Source organism: Lampetra planeri, chromosome 57, assembly GCF_965212315.1.
Source record: "Lampetra planeri chromosome 57, kcLamPlan1.2.h2, whole genome shotgun sequence".
NCBI lineage: Eukaryota > Metazoa > Chordata > Hyperoartia > Petromyzontiformes > Petromyzontidae > Lampetra > Lampetra planeri.
In genome coordinates, this window is record NC_136163.1 from 2,606,875 (window position 1) to 2,628,986 (window position 22,112).

At 51.0% G+C, this 22,112-nt stretch overlaps 1 protein-coding gene across 1 annotated transcript in view; it reads right to left on the reverse strand.

The window, feature by feature from the left end:
- LOC144735742 (afadin-like) overlaps positions 1-22,112 on the reverse strand; it is a 209,275-nt gene that overhangs the window by 88,042 nt on the left and 99,121 nt on the right. Inside the window, 8 exon segments of the mRNA XM_078618239.1 lie at positions 4,069-4,155; positions 5,163-5,263; positions 7,852-8,050; positions 8,328-8,471; positions 8,726-8,997; positions 10,350-10,444; positions 11,611-11,756; positions 19,502-19,522. Coding sequence (XP_078474365.1) covers positions 4,069-4,155; positions 5,163-5,263; positions 7,852-8,050; positions 8,328-8,471; positions 8,726-8,997; positions 10,350-10,444; positions 11,611-11,756; positions 19,502-19,522 — 1,065 coding nt within the window.

A 22,112-nucleotide genomic window follows, 5' to 3' on the forward strand; every position in this document is an offset into this window, starting at 1 on the left:
GAGAAGTGAATTTCATTCCAGGCCCTGTGGGCTGGCGTCAATGGCGACCGACATCCGAAACCGGTCACGGGCAGGAGGCTTTGTTAAAAAAGAAAACACAGCACAAAGAAGAATCGCGTCGCTTTTTACGTTTTCATTTGGGCCCTCTTCCATTAGTATAATCATGAAGTGGGTTTTCAATCCCCCTGGGCTTAGTAGGTTAAACCACATTAGGACTGTAATTCAGAGAGAAATCATTCGAGGTCCGCCGCCTTTCTTGATGATCTGGAGAAGTGCTGATGAAATACCAAGGCGCCTAAACTAAACTATTTAAACTATTTTTCATTTTGCGAGCTAAGGCCCTCCTGAGCTATGTAACTCTTTTTAGACGCGACCTGGCTATCACAAATGATAGCTCAACGAAGTTTGCTTATCATCACGTGGACATTTATAATAGCAGCCAACAATTCTAAACACGTGATGTTGATTCTAAATGTGGAGGGAAAAATCAGAGGGATTGGGGAGAAAAAATCATCACAACCACGGAGAGAGAGACATGCACAAAAACTCCAAATATACAGCGGGTGTCAGGGTCCGGATCAAACCCACGACCTCCTGTTTACCAGGCGAGGTAGTTAACATCTCAGCACCGTGCCACCCTTAAATTTATATTCCATCCAGGCTGGGATGGCGACTGCACAGAGCCTGGTGTAAGTGCCGAACCGTCACGTTATTTCACTAATAGGCCGTACACTTTTAAACCGATGGACGATTACCCTCAGAGCGACATCCCCATGGGTATTATTAAGACGATTGCGACAGTTTTGATTGCCAAGCGGCCTAATTTGGTGACACTGCCCATGTGCCATCAATTCATTCGTTATGTTGTTGCGTTACTCTCCGACTGCACAGAAGATTCCAGCACTTTTGCCAATCAACTGCTGGATGAAGCCCTCTCTCTCCTCCACCCCCTCAGTCACCCCCCCCAACTCCCCACCGCCTCCCCCCACCAACGCCGTCATGGTCGCGATAGCTGCTGATCCACGCGGAGCGGACGCGTCGAAAGAGGTTGCTTCGTTGAGCTATCATTCGTGGCTTCTGCAAAAGAAGCTAATCGCTGGGGGGGGGGGGGGGTACCTGCTGAGATAAACAAAGTTTAGTTGTATTTATATATTTATTTTTTCAAGTGATTTCCTAGCACTCCTATCGTGTGTTTGCACTGTTTGTTGTTGTAACATTCCTACCCCGTGCCCCTGCTGGACACCTGTGAAAAAGTGCTTCATAGCTCATCGGATTTACTCCTGCAGTATGAATAAATATTCTGATTCTGATCTCCGACTAACTGTGGTGAACTTATTGACGCTGTTGGGAGGACAGAGGAGGTGGTGGTGGAGATTTAAGAAAAGTGTGACCGTTGTTTCAACTGGAAAGTTAAACTTAAACTAACCTATTTTACACGCTTTCATTTAACTCGCTCTGTCTGTCTGTTGTTGTATCCTCAAATCTTGTAACTCAATTTTAACCCACTTCCCAATGTGGTATCGACTGCAAACTTGGTATACTTTTGTCATACTGATGACAATACTATATTCTATCATTAATATGAATAAATATATTTTCAAACATTCTTTTTTATATGTTATGTTTTGGCTTGGGTCTAATTGTCCACGCTCAACTGACGTTGGCTGTAATTGCCCACGGTCCCTTACGTTATGGCAAGCTTCGGGGCCACTTCCTGGAGTCGTGGAGTTCTTCATCACTAGTACATTTCATAAAAGCGTGTTATAAAAAAAGTTTTTTACAAATATTACTTATTTTTATTCTACCAGGTAAGACTTACTGAGCTATGTTGCTCTTGTGTCAGAAGCGACCTGGCGATCACGAAGGAAAACTCAACTAAGTGGCTTCTCATCGTGTGGAAACTTATAGCAGGAACCAAGTACTCGGAACGCACGTCGATTCTAAATGATGGGAAAAACTGGAGGACACAGCGACAAATCCACGCGACCACAGGAAGAGAGAGAGAGAGAGACACGCAATCTTCAAATATACAGCAGCAGGCGTCAGGGTCGGGATCGAACCCACGACCTCCTGTATACCAGGCGAGGTAGTTAACATCTCCTGGCCACCGTGATGATGATGAAAGACACGCAAACTCAATTTATACAGCAGCAGGCGTCAGGGTCGGGATCGAAACCATGACCTCCTGTATACCAGGCGAGGTAGTTAACATCTCCTAGCCACCGTGATGATGATGATGATGAGAGAGAGAGAGAGAGACACGCAATCTTCAAATATACAGCAGCAGGCGTCAGGGTCGGGATCGAACCCACGACCTCCTGCATACCAGGCGAGGTAGTTAACATCTCCTAGCCACCCGCAGCACCCAGACACATATCACCGCCAATACCAACAACACCGCCGCCGCCGCCACCACCACCACCACACCCAGCCAAACAGCGCTAATCACTCTCGTAATGCGGCAATTTATAGCAATCGTCCATCGCAGAGTGATGTGGGGCTCAGGTGGCTCGTTTTGAAATTGGCTCGATGATCACAAAGAGCCGGGGCGTTGCGCTGTCGCGTCACTCATTGCGTCACCAGTTGCATCACCAGTTGCGTCACCAGTTGGGTGTTTTTCGGTGAAATATGGCAACCGGTGGCTTCGGACCGTGACGTTTCTTACACGCCCATCCGCAAGTTCAATAAGGGGCTGTCCATAAATGACGTCACGCGATTTTGGACGATTTTTGACCCCCCCCGCCTCGTCACACGGCATCACAAAAAGTCAGACCCCCCCTCAAATATGACGTCACAAAGCTCTGCCCCCCCCCCCCCCCAAAAAAAATGCTTCAAATCGCTTTAAACTATTGTCATTGTAGTGCGTATTTAATGTGGCGCTGCACTCTGATGTTGTAGGAGAAAACATTTATAAAAAAGTCTTTAATTATGTAGAATGTGATGTCTATATTTATTTAAAGTTGCGCATTTTGATGTGACGTCACATTTCTCAAACCCCCCCCCCTCCCTCGTCACACATCGTCACAAATGTCTGACCCCCCCCAGGTGCGTGACGTCATTCATGGACGGCCCCTAATTTCGGAGGTACACTTTTCATCACCGGGATATTTTGGGCCAATGGCTTTCATGTTTTTATTTTTTTATTTTGGTGATTTCGAAAAGTGTATTGGTTTTAGCCATGTTTGTTTGTTGTGGTACAGAGTTAGACTGATGGCCTTAATCTAAGTTGTCTTGTGGTTGTTGTTGTTGTTGTTCGACTTGCATCCCACTGGGATTTTTGCACACAGCGTTGGTGTACGGTGATTTTTTCTGCAATATTTTGCTGTCTTGTCTTGGATTTTCTGTTTGCATTTAGTCACATATTCACATTAAGATGTTTTCTTGTTCATGTTTTAGTTTTTTGTTTGTTGCAGTTGCACCCGATTCAAGAGCCGAATGGCTCACAGGGCTACACCTAATAAATAAACTTGAACTTGAACCCCGTGCAGAACAAGCGGGAGAGAAAGAGAGAGAAGATACTGCCTGCTCTCCGACAACGCGACGAATGTACGAGGAAACGCATTTATTATAACGCGGCCGCGATTTGGATGTACAACGCGATCGAGCAAACGAAACTACGTCGCACGGCTGCATCGGCGTAGCGTCTCACAAGGCGGCATGCTGCTGGATTCTTCTAGATGGAACACACGCGCCCTCCGTCTTTGTTCGGCCTGCGTACGCATCTCACGCGGTGTGTTACCGTGCACCCTGCTTCGCCAAACATGACATATCACTTACGACAACGCGATTTTTCCAAAACGCGGTGTTCTTCAGGAACGAGTCGGGAATCGAAGCCAGCGGCTTCTTGCTGTGAGGCGCGGGAGTTACCACCACGCTGCCAACCAATAACTCTCCCAACAATCGCGGCAAAAGCAGAGATACCCGGTAGGTAAGTAGGTACACGTTGAAGTTCCTTCGTGCCGTACGAAAGCCAACCGTGTTGCCGTGGGCTCGCCAGGATGTGCAGTTGCATGGAGTCTACGTTACCTGGTTACCAGGTCGCCGTGGTAACCAGGGCGAGGCGTTTACCTTGGCGGCGACGATGCTGAGGCCCAAGCCGTGCTGCTTCTTGAGCGTGACGGTGAGCACCTTGGGCACCTGGTGTTGCAGCGAGCCCTGCGCGTCACCACAACCGCACAAACGCAACAGCACCGTGTGTCAGCGTATGTCAGTGTGTGTGGGGAGCGGTAGTGTAGTGTTTTTCCCTTCTACGTGACTTTACCGAAAGAACCAAGAAGATGAATCCCTGCAGTCACGAAAGCTTTAAATCGAAAGGTAGTGTAGTGGTTAGCGCACTGCGCTATGAACCCAGCGAGCCGAGTTCGATTCCCGCTCGCGGCCAACACCGGTGACGATTATTTGAACCGGCACTGGGCCTCCTGTAGGTCGACTCAGCCTCAAATGAGTACCTGGTGCGGTGTGTAAAAATCGCCGCTAGGGAGACAAAGGCGGTCGGGCGTGGTGCTGGCCACCCACCCCCTCGTGTACCGTTCCGGACTTCATAGGTGCTCGCTAACAGCACTTGCCCCTACAGTCTGTTAAGGCTATACGGGGGATCTTTGTCTTTGTGTATGTCAGTGAGTTGGCACAGTGTAGGGGGGGGGGGCATCTGCCAGTCATCTCATACAGTCAACCCACGGCACCTGCGGGGTCTGCCCCGTGACCTCTTTGTGAGCAGCGAGCCTGCGACGACACTTCACGTGGCCTCAAAAAGCATGCACCTGGCCTGGCACAGGCGACGTGGTTGACGTCACCGTCACTCAGCAGGGAATGGCGGGTATTGGTACTGGTGTCAAGAGTGTGTCACCGGTCCTGGGCCTCCCTTAGGTCGACTCAGCCTCAAATGAGTACCTGGTGCTGCGTGTAAATACACTGCCACTCGGGAGACAATGGCGGCCGGGCGTGGTGCTGGCCAACAACTCCTTGTTTGCCGTGCCGGCCTTCATAGGTGCTACTCGCTAACAGGACTTGCCCCAACGGTCTGTTGAGGCTATACGGGTTATCATTGTTTGTGTGTCAGCGTGCACATATCAGCGTGCACGTATCAGCGTGCGTGCGTCAGTGTGCGTGCGTGTCAGCGTGTATCAGCGTGTGTCAGTATGCGTGCGTCAGCGTGCAAGCACCGTGTCAGTGGGAAGGAGGGGGCCACTGTCGTTGTCGTGACCCTCAAAGAACACGGTCCACACTCCCGGTGAGCGTGGAAGGGGCACCAGACGACACAGACCTGCACACACACACACACACACAAAGGTAAAGGTCCCCCATGTATGTATGTATGTTGAACGTCTTTCGCACCGTACGTAGCCAACCATGCCAATCGGGAGGTTCCGTGCCTCCCTTAAACGAGCGCCTGGTGCGGGGTGTAAACATCGACGTAGCGTAGACACACAAGACTGTTGGGGAAAGATTGTCTTCTTTATTAAAAATAGAATTTTACCAGGTATGGGCCCCACTGAGCTATTAGATCTCTTTCATAAGCGACCTGGTCAACCACAAATGATGGCTCAGCGAAGTGGCTCATCGTCGTCGCGTGAAAATGTATCGCAGCAGCCAATTACTCTCAACCGCGTGTTGTCGATTCTAAATGCGGATTGGATAAAACCCGTCAGGGTCGGGATCGAACCCACGACCTCCTGTATACCAGGTCAAGGTAGTTAACATCTCCTAGCCACCGTGATGATGATGATGAGAGAGAGAGACACGCAAACTCCAAATATACAGCAGCAGGCGTCAGGGTCGGGATCGCACCCACGACGTCCTGTACACCAGGCGAGGTAGTTAACATCTCCTAGCCACCGTGATGATGATGAGAGAGAGACGCAAACTCCAAATATACAGTAGCAGGCGTCAGGGTCGGGATCAAACCGAAGACCTCCTGCGTACCAGGCGAGGTATTTAACATCTCCTGGCCACTGCAGTGTTGTTAGCGAGTGCCAGTCGGGGGTGGAGGGTGGCCAGCACCACTCACAGCCGCCTTTGTCTCTCCCGAGTGCCGACGTTTACACACCGCACCAGGTGCTCGTTTAAGGCCGAGTCGGCCTAGGGGAGGCTCGGAACCATTTCTGATATCAATACCGACTATAATCACCCAAGAATGTGTGTCCTTAACGCTCGTGACGTCACTCCACGTCGACCAGCCCCCCTCATTAATATTCATGAGCAGGTGACGTCCTGCAAATGGACACCCCCCGCCCCCCCATTATGATTACTTATTAAGAATGTCAGTGTGCAACGCTCGTGACGTCACTCGACGGCGACCAGCCCCCCTCATTAATATTCATGAGCAGGTGACGTCACTCCACATGTAGCAGCCTCCCCCTCATTAATATTCATGAGCAGGTGACGTCCTCCAAATGGACACGCCCCTCTCATTCATAATAATTAGCGGCTGACGTCACTCCACACGGGGGGGGGGGCGAGGCGCCTCCTCCCCCCTCCTCGTCGTCAACTCACAGCCCTCACTACAAAGGCAGAACCCTCACGTCACGCGGGTCTCCGTGACGCTGTTGAGACATCGAAGTAAAAAGGACGTCACGATGAACAAGGGATTATAACCTTCAAATGAAATAGGTCTGTGTCACCGCGCCCTTACAAGTTGCACACGAATTGATGCAATGAATATATCACGTCGCGGGCTGCTCTTCGCTTGTAAGTTTCAGATTTATTGCAATACACCCGTCCTTGGACGGGCAAAAGGCGAGTTAATTCTAATTATGATAATTGATTTTTTACCCTTCTATCTGGCAACAAAACTGACACCTTTTTTACAAGGAGTCATGTTTACATAGACCACAAAGCTGCGGTCATAATGCAAACAAAAAACATAACTCTGATAATGTGCACTGTCCTTGAAGTTTTTTTTTACTGGCAAATGAGGTTCCAATGGTGTAATTCTAATTAATTATCGGACACAGGTCACCGGGGTACGGATCGTAGTGTGCTAATCACTGGGCCACCACTCTTCACACCTTATGGATACAAACACCCACCACCCGTACCGCCCTGTAACAGAGGGGTGAGGAACTCTGGGAGCCCGAGTGGGACCCCCCTCTCTCATTCGCTGTTTCTCTCATTCACTGTCTCTCTGTCTCTCCCTCTCTAGCCCCCATAGCTCTCTAACACAGAGGAGGAACTATGCAAGTCGGTGTCGCGCTACCCACAATCTCCTCTGCGTCTCTCCCTCGCTCTCTCTGGCAGAGCGGAGCGAGAAATGCCTGTCCGCCGTACCTTTCTTCATTATTGACAACTTGCAGCTCCGCACACGGCAGATGCCTGCGCAGCGCGACTCACAACCTCCTCTTGATACCAAGATCTAGGATGGTCACCGTGTCTATGCGCCGCTTCTCGGTGGCAGCCCCAACAGTCTGGAACGCCATCATCCCTCTGCACGTTCGCAGCATCACCTCAATCGCCTCCTTCAAGAGAGACTTAAAAACTCACCTCTACAGCCACGTGCTTTCGAGCGACTCTGAGCTTGGCTCCGCGCCTCTGAGTTGCGGCCGTTACGTCCGCAAATTTGCGCGCGTTATGAATTGCATTATTATTATTCCATGTGGAACCGGGGCATTCACTCAGTCTCTTTCTCTCTTACACACACACACACACAAACATTCTCTGTATCTCTCCCCCTTCATCTCTCCCTCCCTCTCCCCCGTACCTCTGGGCCAGAGCGGAGCGAGGAACGCGGCGAGTCTGTGTGGCACCCCGCTTACTCCCTCGCTCCGTCTCTCTCTCTCACACTCGCTCTGCATCTCTCCACTGCTCACTCCATCCATCTCTCTCCATCTCTCTCCCTCCCGCCCTCCCCCGTACCTCTCTGGCAGAGCGGCGCGAGGAACTCGGCGAGTCCGTGTGGCACCCCCTTGACGATGTCGCACGAGTAGCCGTCCTCGGGCAGCAGGAAGGGCAGCTGCAGGTCCGGGTCCTCCTCCAGACGCACCTCGCGCATATCGCTGTGCGCCAGCTCGTCAGCAGTGCTGGTGGCCACGGCAACCACGCTGTCGATCAGTTCCTGCGAAGACCACAGACCCACCCGTGCAGCTTCAACAGAATGTCGGGGCAAGTGCCGTTTTCGAGTAGCGACGATAAACGCCGGGACTGGGGCACACGAGTTGGGTGGATCGCCAGCTCCACTCACGTCTAATGTTGTCTCCCCGCGTCACCCGGTCTATCCCCGCGTCACCCGGTCTATCCCCTACGACAGCCAGCGTGTCCGCCACCGCTCCCCCTCTCCACCGTGCGTGTCCCCCGTGTGCGTGTCTCCCGTGCACGTGCCCCCCCCTCCGTACGCGAGGGATGCTGGGCTCCCCCGTGGCGCCCTGGTATCCCTCCAGCAGCGCGCGCAGCTGCAGCGAATTGAGCTTGAAGCAAGTGCTGCTGATCTCTGGCACGTCCTTGGGCGCGTACTTGTCCATCGTGAGCAGGGTCGTGGCCTGGGATGCAAACCGCACGGTGAGAAGTGCAACAACAACAAGAGGATTCAACACACACCACACAAACACCACACACACCACACCACATACACACACACCACACACACCACACCACACCACCACACACACCACACCACACACCACACCACACACACCACACACACACCACACACACCACACATCACACACACCACACATATCACACCACACACACATCACACCACACACACCACACACACACACCACACCCACACCTGCATGATCCTGCTGAGGTGGCAGTCGGCGGCGAGCTCGAGCCCCTGGCGCTCTGCCCAGCCCTCGACGGCGTGCAGGCGCTCGTGCAGCGCCACCCCCCAGTAGTAGGAGCAGAGGGGCTGGCGAGCCGCGGCGCCCCGCGCCAGCTCGTTGAAGAGCCACATGTTGACAAAGTGGAAGAGCTGCGAGAAGAGCTGGATGGTGAGCGCCGCGTTCACGCGGCACCGGCGCAGCAGGGACATGGCGCCGCTCAGCGTCTGCAGCACGTCGTCTGGGAGGGGGAGGGAGGGCGAGGGAGAATGAGGAGGAATGAGAGGATGAGGAGGGTACGGGTAGCCGGGTATCGGGTAGGGTACGGGTAGCCGGGTATCGGGTACCCGGTTGCGACCTCTGCTGGCCACTGCCTTCCCCTCCATGTCCTTGGCTCCTCCTCACACCTCCAAGTGGTTCCCTCTCTCGCTCTCTCTCTCTCTCTCGTGCTCACCGTCTCTCCACGAGGGGCGAGGGATCAATTCTAGATTTGAAGCTTTCGTGACTGCAGGGATTCATCCTCTTAGGTTGCTTCCGGTAAAGTCACGTAGGTAAAAAATAATCAAATCAAATAATAATACATCAGGTGGGACCGTCACAGCTAGATTTACCGATTCACTTGATACAGTAAATCTAGCTGTGACGTGCCACCTGAAGACGGACACTCGTGTTGCCTCCGAAACGTCGTGATTTATTATTTTTTGATTTGATTCTTTTTTACCTACGTGACTTTACCGAAAAAAACCTAAGAGTATGAGAGGGATCAAGCACGGCGTGCATTACAAGTTGAACTTAATAAGATTATGATTTTTATTATTAAGAAGGAAAATCACCGTTTCACAGACGGCAGCCTCTAATCTCGGAAAGCAATCATGCCCCCCCCCCCCCCGGCCGGTCCAGGTTTAACTTCAGGGCAGGTTTTGTTTGCTGGCCAAAAAGACAAAGATCCCCCCCCCCCCGTATAACCTTAACCGACTGTTGAGGCAAGTGCTGTTAGCGAGTAACACCTATGAGGGCCGGCACGGCACACGAGGGGGTGGGTTGGCCAGCACCACATCCGACCGCCTTTGTCTCCCCAGTGGCGATGTTTTTGCACACCGCACCAAGTACTCGTTTGAGGCTGAGTCGACCTAGGGGAGGGCCGAGGGCCGGTTCAGATAATCGTCAATGGCGGTGGTGCAGCTAACCGCAGCTAACCGCTGCACCACCGCTCTCTACACACACACAGAGGACGTGCTGTCTGCTGCTACTCCCATCTGGTGGCCACAGAAGGGAAAATAAAAAAAAAACATGGCACAGCAGGTCAACCGGTGCCGCAATGCCTCCATTCATTTACTCTGACAACTGCTACAGAAAATCGATATTAAGAGGGGTAACGGACAAATTTGAAAACAAAAGCACACACGTGGATGTCTAGCGGACATCTGCGAGTAGCAGGGGGAGGCAAGAACGCGTCACTTTGGGCAGCAGCGGCAGGGAAAAAAGACGCGGGGAAGCTTAGATCAGAGAGAGGGGGAGCACATAGCAGCAGGGGGATGGGGTGGATGGGGGCAGCACAGAGAGCAAGGGAAGCAAAAGGGGCAGCAGTTTTACCGATCTTGGGGCCCTGGGCGCTGGGCTCCTCCGGATCCTCCAGGAAGGCCGGCATGCACTTGTTGAGATCTGACTGCAGGCAGTGAACCAGGTGCCTGCAATCACACACACAATCACACGCACAATCACACGCACAAACACACACACAAACACATGCGCACAAACACACAAAGACAAAGACCCCCATATAGTGTTTAACAGACTTTTTGGGCAAGCACCTTTGAAGGCTGGAACGGCACACGAGGGGGTGGGTGGCCAACACCACGCCCGGCCACCTTTATCTCCCCAGTGGTGATGTTTACACATCGCACCAGGTACTATCTTAAGGCTGAGTCGACTTAGGGGAGGCCCATGACTGGTTCAGATAATCGTCGACGGTGTTGGCCGTGAGCGGGAATCGAACTCGGGTGGGCGGGTTCGTGGCGCGGCGTGCGAACCGCTGCACTACCGCTCCCCACACACACAACCCGCACACCTCCGATAAGCATGGTTGGCTACGTTCGGTGCGAAAGAAGTTCAAGATACACACGTACACACATAGATAAACTATAACACAGGTTTTTCTTTTTGTGTTAGATCGTGTAAATATATAAATGTGTCGTTAAAACCCGCGACCACCCGACACAGCCAACTACACATATTCACTTTAAGATGTTTTCTTGTTCATTGTTTTTTGTTTGTTGCGGTTGCACCCGATTCAAGAGCCGAATGGCTTCACAGGGCTATACCAAATAAATAAACCTGAACTTGAACAGTCTGTTGAGGTTTCGATTTAAAGCTTTCGTGACTGCAGGGATTCATCTTCTAGGTTCTTTCGGTCAAGTCACGTAGAAGGAAAATAATAAAATAAAAATAAAGATATGTTTCGTTGCTTCTACATACTATTAACATTCCCTCCCTTTGTTAATGCTACCCCCTACCCCCTCCCTTGGATGCTGCTAATCCTACACATTTCCCATAAATATGTTAAATCCCTCTTGATATACAAATTATTTTGTCAAGGCGCTCTTCTTCCCCCTCCGACCCAGCTTAAATATACGCTCCAAGCTTGGTGGCGTTTCATTCTTCACCTGAGGACGGCTGCTCGCGTTGTGGCCGAAACGTCGTGAGAATTATTTTATTATGTTTTATTTTTATTATTTTATTATTTTCCTTCCACGTGACTTTACCGAAAGAACCAAGAAGATGAGTCTGTTGAGGCTACACCGGCGGCGGGGCGGGGGGACGGGGGGACCTTTGCGTTTGTGCCGGCGTGTCTCACCGGAAGGCCGTGTGCACGCCGCTTGCCAGCACGTCCTGGCCATCGGCGGTGACGCGGCCAAGCTCGGCGTCCTGCTTCAGGAAGTTGAGCAGCTCCGAGGCATTGGCCATCCAGAAGGCGAGCGCGCTCGCCATGCCGCTCTGCTCCTACACCACCACCACCACAGCAGCAACCACCCGGCGACGATCAGCACCGCAATCACCACCACCACGGCAACAACCACCATGGCAACGATCAGCACCGCAACACCACCACCACGGCAACAACCACCATGGCAACGATCAGCACCGCAACACCACCACCACGGCAACAACCACCATGGCAACGATCAGCACCGCAACACCACCACCACGTCAACAACCACCATGGCAATGATCAGCACCACAATCACCAAAACACCACAACACGTCAACAATCACCACAACAACAACAACACCACCACCACCACGGCAATAATCAGCACAACACCACCACCACGATCATAACCAGCAAGACGACCACCATTCCAGAACACCAGCTCGTGCACCATCCTTCTCCGATCCCGCTCCACCACGACCACCACCGTAACAATCAGCAGCACAATCACCACCACCACCACAGCAATAATCAGCACGACAATACCACCACCACTCTCCCAACCAGCATTACCACCATTCCAGAATGCCAGCTCGCTCACCATCCTACTCGGCTCCTGCTCCACCAACAACACCACCACAACCACCCCGGCAACAATCATCAACCACAATCATCGCCGCAGATCTTGAGCATTCAACACAATCACACCAACGCACCACGGCGTGGGTGCACGTCAGTTAGTCTGCACGGAAAGCGCAGATGAGGCACGGGTGAACGAGCGGACAGAGCACTGACGTGACGGTGTTAGCGGGGAGAGGTGGGTGGTTGCGGGGGGAAGGGAGAGTGGCTAGGAGATGTTATCTCCCTCGCCTGCTATACAGGAGGTCGTGGGTACGATCCCGTCCCTGACGCCTGCTGCTGTATATTTGGAGTTTGCGTGTCTCTCACTCTCATCATCACGGTGGCTAGGAGATGTTAACTACCTCGCCTGGTGTACAGGAGGTCGTGGGTTCGATCTCGTCCCCGACGCCTGCTGCTGTATATTTGGAGTCTGCGCGTCTCTCTCTCTCGTTCCCCCCCGTGGTCGTGCGGATTTTTCTCCGGCCCCTCCGGTTTGTGCCCTCCACATTTGGAATCGACGGCACGCGTTTATTATTTGGCCGTCACAAATTCCCACGCGACGGAAAAAAAAAAAAGGATCTGGACAGCTCACGCGGGCCATTACGCGGCACAAACATAAAACGTAGCTCATCGTTTTAGCAATTTGAGTCGTTCCACGTTTACGCTCCGGTACGGACACGCGGGCGGGGGGAGGGGTGGAGATCGCGTCCGGGTGCCGTTGGTGGATGGGGACAGCGAGATGCATGGAAAGCGACGGGGGGGACGGGGGAAGGTTGTTACAGGGAGGGAGGGGGGGGGGGGCAGGGTTACACTCACAGCCAAGGGGGCGGCTGTGACACTCGCTCCTCCGGCCGCGACGTCGTCAGAAGATTTCGCGACCGAAAGTGCGTCGTCGTCGCAAGCAACGTTAGCGACGTAGGCGAGTTGGTACGCGTCGCCACGCTCGCCCCCCCCCCCGCCCCCCGCCCCCCGCTCTGTCAATCTGCTGCTGGACTGAGGGGGGCTGCCCCCCCCCACGGCCGTGCGGGTTTACCGGCCGTACTTCACCGCGCCGGCCAGTGCGGGCTGGCGGGCGAGTGTCGATGTGCGTGCGCACGATCATCGAGATTGCATTGCTGCTCCACATTTCCACGCGACCATGAGCCGCTTAGCCGAGCTCTCATTTGTGGCCCAGGTCGCTTCTGTAAAGGAAGCTAAATAAGCTCGATGGGCTTTACCTGGGTGAGATAAAAAATGATTGTTGAGTTTAATTTTTCGATTTAAAGCTTTCGTGACTGCATGGATTCATTTTCTTGGTTCTTTCGGTAAAGTCACGTAGAAGGGAAGTAATAAAATAATAAAAATAAAACATGATAAAATAATTCTCACGACGTTTCGGCCACAACGCAAGCAGCCGTCCTCAGTTGACGAACAGGTCTGTCGAGGAGACAGTCTGAATGAAACACCACCACGCTTGGAGCGTATATTTAAGCTGGGATGGAAGGGGGGAAGGGCGCCTTGACAAAATAATTTGCATATCAAGAGGAATTTATGCAAATGATTTTGTCAAAGCACCCTTCCCCCCTTCCAACCCAGCTTAAATATACGCTCCAAGCCTGGTGGTGTTTCATTCAGCGTCTGTCTCCCCGACAGACCTGTTCGTCAACTGAGGACGGCTGCTTGCGTTGTGGCCGAAACGTCGTGAGAATTATTTTATTATGTTTTATTTTTATTATTTTATTACTTCCCTTCTATGTGACTTTACCGAAAGAACCAAGAAGATGAGTTTAATTTGTTTTTATTTATTTTTTTACCTTTCCTATACTTTGCACTCCTATCGTGTTTTTGTATCATGTTTGGACATCTGCCAAAGAGCTTTATAGCTCATCAGATTCCTCCTGCAGCATAAATACAGGTTCTGATTCCGATGAGTGGTGCAAAAACAAACGAACCTTGCTGCACAGCCCTCTGCTGCCAGCAATGTAGACCCCCCCCAGCGGCTAGTAGGAACCTATAGCACCCTGCTATGCACGACTGGTGGTGGTCCCCCAACGAAATCAACTATCCAGGCTCAACCCCCGCTTGGCGTCCGAGATCTGTCGAGATTGGCAGTGCGCTCCCGTTAAGTGCTCAACCGTTAGGGGGTTGTCAACGTCATTTACCCAACGGGGAACCACAGACACACAGCAGCAGCAGCCATCGTCATCCGCACCCCCCCCACCCCCCCTTGAAAAAGAAGAATCAAGAGACTCGGCGAGGGTTCTCCATGGGCGGCGGGGCGGGGGGGTTAAACGAGCGGGGGACTAATGATAATAATCGTGAATAAACATGCCATGGCAAAGTGAGAGAGTTAAAACGGTGTGTTAACGCGGCGTTCTTTACCGATTTACAGAGGGGAGGGGGCCCACTTTCGCCAATAATACATCAGCAGTGTGAAGCTCACCGCACCATTTGATACCATTGGGGGTTTGACAGCAGCACGATGATGATGATGATGGGTGTTGGAAGGATTTCACTCTTTGTGTATTGCCGTTGATGAACGAAGAACCAGAGCCACTGTCACCAGGCAACACTGACCCCGCTCTCACGTTAACGAACTAAGAACCAGTCACTGTCATCACGCAACACTGATCCAGCCCTCACGTTGACGAACTAAGAACCAGTCACTGTCATCACGCAACACTGATCCAGCCCTCATGTTAACGAACTAAGAACCAGTCACTGTCATCACGCAACACTGATCCAGCCCTCACGTTGACGAACTAAGAACCAGTCACTGTCATCACGCAACACTGATCCAGCCCTCACGTTAACGAACTAAGAACCAGTCACTGTCATCACGCAACACTGATCCAGCCCTCACGTTGACGAACTAAGAACCAGTCACTGTCATCACGCAACACTGACCCAGCCCTCACGTTGACGAACTAAGAACCAGTCACTGTCATCACACAACACTGACCCAGCCCTCACGTTGACGAACTAAGAACCAGTCACTGTCATCACACAACACTGATCCAGCCCTCACGTTGACGAACTAAGAACCAGTCACTGTCATCACACAACACTGATCCAGCCCTCACGTTGATGAACTAAGAACCAGTCACTGTCATCACACAACACTGACCCAGCCCTCACGTTGACGAACTAAGAACCAGTCACTGTCATCACACAACACTGATCCAGCCCTCACGTTGACGAACTAAGAACCAGTCACTGTCATCACACAACACTGACCCAGCCCTCACGTTAACGAACTAAGAACCAGTCACTGTCATCACACAACACTGATCCAGCCCTCACGTTAACGAACTAAGAACCAGTCACTGTCATCACACAACACTGATCCAGCCCTCACGTTGACGAACTAAGAACCAGTCACTGTCATCACACAACACTGACCCCGCCCTCACGTTAACGAACTAAGAACCAGTCACTGTCATCACACAACACTGATCCAGCCCTCACGTTAACGAACTAAGAACCAGTCACTGTCATCACACAACACTGATCCAGCCCTCACGTTGACGAACTAAGAACCAGTCACTGTCATCACGCAACACTGACCCAGCCCTCACGTTGATGAACTAAGAACCAGTCACTGTCATCACACAACACTGACCCAGCCCTCACGTTAACGAACTAAGAACCAGTCACTGTCATCACGCAACACTGACCCAGCCCTCACGTTGACGAACTAAGAACCAGTCACTGTCATCACACAACACTGACCCAGCCCTCACGTTAACGAACTAAGAACCAGTCACTGTCATCACGCAACACTGATCCAGCCCTCACGTTGATGAACTAAGAACCAGTCACTGTCATCACACAACACTGACCAGCCCTCACGTTGACGAACTAAGAACCAGTCACTGTCATCACACAACACTGACCAGCCCTCACGTTGACGAACTAAGAACCAGTCACTGTCATCACACAACACTGACCAGCCCTCACGTTGACGAACTAAGAACCAGTCACTGTCATCACACAACACTGATCCAGCCCTCACGTTGATGAACTAAGAACCAGTCACTGTCATCACACAACACTGACCAGCCCTCACGTTAACGAACTAAGAACCAGAGTCACGCGGTCGCGGCAGTTGGAGTACCAAAACTAAACCAGCAACGGTAACTGCAGAATGTTCTGGAGGACCCCCCGGTGAAAATCGCACCACAACGCGTGGCACTCAAAAAGGCCGCGCGCTGCGGATGAGCTTCGATGATCCATCGCCGAACTGCCCATGTCCTATTCTTAGGTTTTTTCGGTAAAGTCACGTAGGTAAAACATTTAAATTAATAAAAGTAAAATTAAAATAAAATTAAAATAAAATTAAAATCACGACGATTGCTGTATCAGCTATCGTGCTGTGACGGTTCCACCAGAAAGCGGAAGCTTGTGTTGCCTCCGAAACGTCGTGATTTTTATTTTATTTTAATTTTACTTTTATTCATTTTAATTTTTTACCTACGTGACTTTACCGAAAAAACCTAAGAGTTATGAATCCTTGCAGTCACGAAAGCTTCAAATCTAGAATTAATAGCCTCTACAGGGAGGAATTCCACCTATCTGTTAGAGTTTTGAACAGACAACAAGACAAGAAGTCACAGCTTCTCAAGACGCTGGCCTTCCTCAAGAGATGCCGAGATAACAAGGTAATACCCATCGCTTTCACACTCACATCTGCTGACAAATACTGTTTCTTGGAATTTATCTCACTTGATACAGCTATCGTGTTGTGACGGTCCCACCTGAAGATGGAAGCTTGTGTTGCCTCCGAAACGTCGTGATTTTTATTTTATTTTTTATTTTACTTTTATTCATTTTAATTTTTTACCTACGTGACTTTACCGAAAAAACCTAAGAATATGAATACTTGCAGTCACGAAAGCTTCAAATCTAGAACTAATGCCCATGTCCTGGCCGCCCCACAGGGCGAGACTCTCCTGGTGGCTCCCCGAGGCCACGAGAGACTGGGCATGCGCCAAGGGCGACGCAGGTTAGGGTGGTTATGGTGGTTATGGTGGTTACGGTGTTACGGTGGTTAGGGGCATGCGCACGTACGGCGGGGAGGAAAGCACGTGGCCGTGACGGGGGAAGCGGCGAGGGTGGGCGAGCGACACATCAGCGTCAATGGATACGGCTGCCCCGGGGTGGATGGGCCGAGAGGTGGGTGGGTGGTGGGCCCAAAGTGCGAGGATGCGTCCGGCTTGTCCATTAGCGTCGATTCTCAAGCCCATAGACACGGACGCGCGCGAGGATCGACGCGGTTCTAAATGCGAATGCTGTACGCAATGGGTTCACGGGCCGTACGTATTTGCGTGCGCGTGTTGAACTCCTTTCGCACCGTACGTAGCCAACCTTGCTAATCGGAAGGACAACAAACCTTCAGTAAACCACCGCAGCCTGCGCTCCTTCCAACGGAGGAGGAATAGTAAAACCACAAGCATTTACTACCCTCTGTCTCTCTGCGGAAGACCTCTCATGGCAGCCAGCAGACCTCGAAGTTGGCAGTCAGACTCTCATCATCATCACGGTGGCTAGGAGATGCTAACTACCTCGCCTGGTATACAGGAGGTCGTGGGTGCGATCCCGACACTGACGCCTGCAGCTGTATATTTGGAGTTTGCGTGTCTCTCTCTCATCATCATCATCACGGTGGCTAGGAGATGTTAACTACCTCGCCTGGTATACAGGTCGTGGGTTTGATCCCGATCCTGATGGCTGCTGCTGTATATTTGGAGGTTGCGTGTCTCTCTCTCTCATCATCACCACGGTGGCTAGGAGATGTTAACTACCTCGCCTGGTATACAGGTCAGGGGTTTGGTCCCGACCCTGACGCCTGCTGGAAATTTGAAGTTTGCGTATCTCTCTCTCATCATCATCATCACGGTGGCTAGGAGATATTAACTACCTCGCCTGGTATACAGGAGGTCGTGGGTTCGATCCCGACAATGACGCCTGCTGCTGTATATTTGGAGTTTGCGTCACAATTCTGGCCGTCGCCTGATTATGCTCGTTGTAATTAATGGCGAAATGTCACGGTACTCGAATTGTACATTTTGTGGGTTTACTCTCCAACACACAACTGGTGTGCTGTACTGGTAACGAATTGGCATATTCTGATCACGTGCAAACCTTACGAATTGGTAAGAGGTTTTTTGGGTTAGATCCAACCCAAAAAAAACTCTATTATAGCCTACGTGTTAAACTGACTAATTGGCTGTGTCGGGCGGTGGCTGGTTAAACGACACATTTATATTTACGCGATCTAACCCAAAAAACTCTAATATGGATATTTGTGGCGAAAGCCGACGTGTTAAACAGATAACGCTGTCCATCATGTGATGGTTGTAAATCGATAAGAGATTCGATAATAATAATAATTCCATTGCGATAACTGGTTTAAAACCCCGAGCTCATGGGCATGGTGGCTGTGACTGGCTACACAAAGACACTTAGACACACACAGACACGGCACACGAGGGGAGTGGGTGGCCAGCACCACGCTCCCCAGTGGCGATGTTTACACACCGCACCAGGTACTCATTTAAGGCTGAGTCGACTGGTGTTAGCCGTGAGCGGGAATCGAACCCAGGTCACTGGGTTCGTAGCGCAGTGCGCTAACCACTTCGCCACCACTCCCCCCGTATAGCCTTAACAGACACACACACAGACACAAGTGTATGAAAATTCCTTTGTCAAGGCGCTCTTCCCCCCCTAACCCAGCTTAAATATACGCTGCCAAGCTTGGCGGTGTTCATTCAGACGCCGTCTTTCCGACAGACCTGTTCTTCGCCTGAGGACGGCTGCTTGTGTTGTGGCCGAAACGTCGTGAGAATTTTATTATTTCATTATGTTTTATTTTTATTATTTTATTATCTCCCTTCTACGTGACTTTACCGAAAGAATCAAGATGTGTAGATATGTTATTCTCATTGATTAGATTGTACTAAAGGGTAGATGCACACCCCTTGCACCGTCCCCGCTCGGCAGTAACGCACACCGACGCCCACTCTATTTGAGGGCGACATTGGCACGCAAAATAAAGGATCGATCGGCATGAGTCGCGGCGAGCGTTGCATTGACACTGATGCGAGGTCACGGGCTTTGTGGTGTTACTTGGGCAAGCAACGCATGGAAGGTGAGGAGGGGCGGGTAAGGGCGGGGGGGGGGGGGCGGCGGTGGTGGTAGCGCTCACACACCGTACCTGCTCGTGGTGCTTCAGGTCCTGAAAAGAGAGATTGGGGACCGAGAGAGAGAGAGGGGGGCAGGGGACGCGGTTGAGGGGTCGAGCGAGTCAAACCGCGGACACAGCGACACCACCACCAACGACAAAGATCCCCCGTGTAGCCCTAACAGAATGTTGGGGCAAGTGCTGTTAGCGAGCACCTATGAATGTCGGCACGGTACACTAGAGGGTGGGTGTCTAGCACCACGCCTGACCGCCTTTGTCTCCCCAGTGGCGATGTTTATTACACACTGCACCAGGTACACATTTGAGGCTGAGTCGACCTACAGGAGGCCCAGCAACGATTCAGATATTCGTCACTGGTGTTGGCCGTGAGCGGGAATCGAACTCGGGTCACCAGGTTCGTAGCGCAGCACAAGCCGCTGCACTATCGCTCCCTACGGCGACACCAGCAGCATCAACACCACCAACACTGCCTGCGTGGAGGAAGTATGGTGGCCTGGGGAAGAGGCATTCATCCAGTAGACTCAAAACTGCCCATAGACTCAACACTGCCCATCTACTCAGCACTGTCCATCTACTCAGCACTGTCCAGAGACTCAACACTGCCCATAGGCTGAACACTGCCCCTGTACATTAAGCAGTTAACCTCCTTCCGTTCCTTTCCTACATCCTCACCTCTTCTCCATCTCCCATTCTCTTCCTCTTCCCTCGCCTCGCCCCTCCACTGCGTCCCGTCACCCTTACGTGACCCCCACGTGCCCTCTGTTACGGTCACTCGCTCCTCAGCCCATGTAGCACTGTCCATCTAAACCACTCTCCGTGTTGTTTCCGCTTTTAAACTAATTTATTGAGCGCCATGAGCTGAGGCGCTCTGCTCTATAAATATAATGAGATAAGAATCTGCGAGTGCTGGATGGACCAATCGCCCCGACTATGTGAGATTCTGTCAAGCGCGGTGAGGCTGGAACTGCACGCTCCACTCCCAGATACAACGACAATCACCGACGGTCAAAATAGAAATGTGGGCAGTCTCCGTATGAAACCCATTCTAGATTTGAAGCTTTCGTGACTGCAAGGATTCATACTCTGAGGTTTTTTCGGTAAAGTCACGTAGGGAAAAATAAGTAAATATTAAAATAATAGAAAATATTATTTTATCAATTTTATTATTTATATTATTTTATTATTTACATATTTTTACCTCCGTGACTTTACCGAAAAAACCTAAGAGTATGAAACCCATTGGTGCTGGCGGCCCGTTTTTCGTGAACACGCTAACGGCTCTCCACACACACGGCACTCAACAACAACAGCAGCAGCAGCAGCCAGCGCCATCCACCACTGAAGTGGCGGTGACGTCACCACGGTGCCTGTGCCAGGAGATGTGCACTCCCGAGGCAGCGTGAAGCGTCGAAGGCTCCTTGCTGGCAGGAGGTCATGGGACAGACCCAGTGTGCCATGGGTTGACCGAGACAACTGGCAGATACACCAGCTGTTTCCCCTCCGTACTGTGCCAACTTGCTGGACATCTGTGCAAAAGAGCTTGATAGCTCATCGGATTCCTCCTGCAGTATAATCACATTCCAATTCAGATTCTGCTGCATTTCAGCCACACGGCGCTCCGCTCGTAGTTGTGAGCGTCGCTCCTCTGACCTCTGCTTCCCCCTCTCTACACCGGGTCACACTCGCTGCCGTTTAGCCTCTGTGGAATCATCACAGCTTAGAAGAAATCTCTTTTTTTTTATATGATTCTATATAATTCCTTGTCACAGCCATCTCTTAGACACACTTAAGCGGTTGTGCTTTCGCTATGTTGTCCCCACCTGAAGAAGGACGCTTGTGTTGCACCCGAAACGTCGTCATTTAATTTAGTTGTTTTCACCATTGGTACCTCATTTGCCAGTAACAAAATATAATTGTTTTTTTACCCTTTAATTTGGCAACAAAACTGACACCTTTTTTACGAGGAGTCATGTTTGCATAGACCACAATACCTGCAGTCATAATGCAAACAGTGCATACATTATCAGAGTTATGTTTTTTTATGACTGTAGGTATTGTGGTCTATGCAAACATGACTCCTCGTAAAAAAGGTGTCAGTTTTGTTGCCAGATAGAAGGGCAAAAAAACAATTATCATTAGTTGTTTTCATTTATTTCATTAGATTGTTTACCTACGTGACTTCACCGAAAAATAAAAAAAAACATGAATCCTTGAGTTATGTTCCAGAGTTATGTTCTTTTGTTTGTATTATGACTGCAGGTATTGCGGTCTATGCAAACATGACTCCTTGTAAAAAGGTGTCAGTTTTGTTGCCAGATAGAAGGGTAAAGAACCAATTATCATATTTTTACTGGCAAATGAGGTTCCCATAATGAATCCTTGCAGTCACGAAAGCTTCAAATCTAGCTTAGGAATCGGAAAGCTGTCTGTTGGTAAATGCCAGAGGTGTGGACTCGAGTCATGTGACTTGGACTCGAGTCAGACTCGAGTCATGAATTTGATGACTTGCGACTCGACTTGGACTTGCATAACAATGACTTTGTCCCACCTATGAGATGTGGACTCGAGTCATGTGACTTGGACTCGAGTCAGACTCGAGTCATGAATTTGATGACTTGCGACT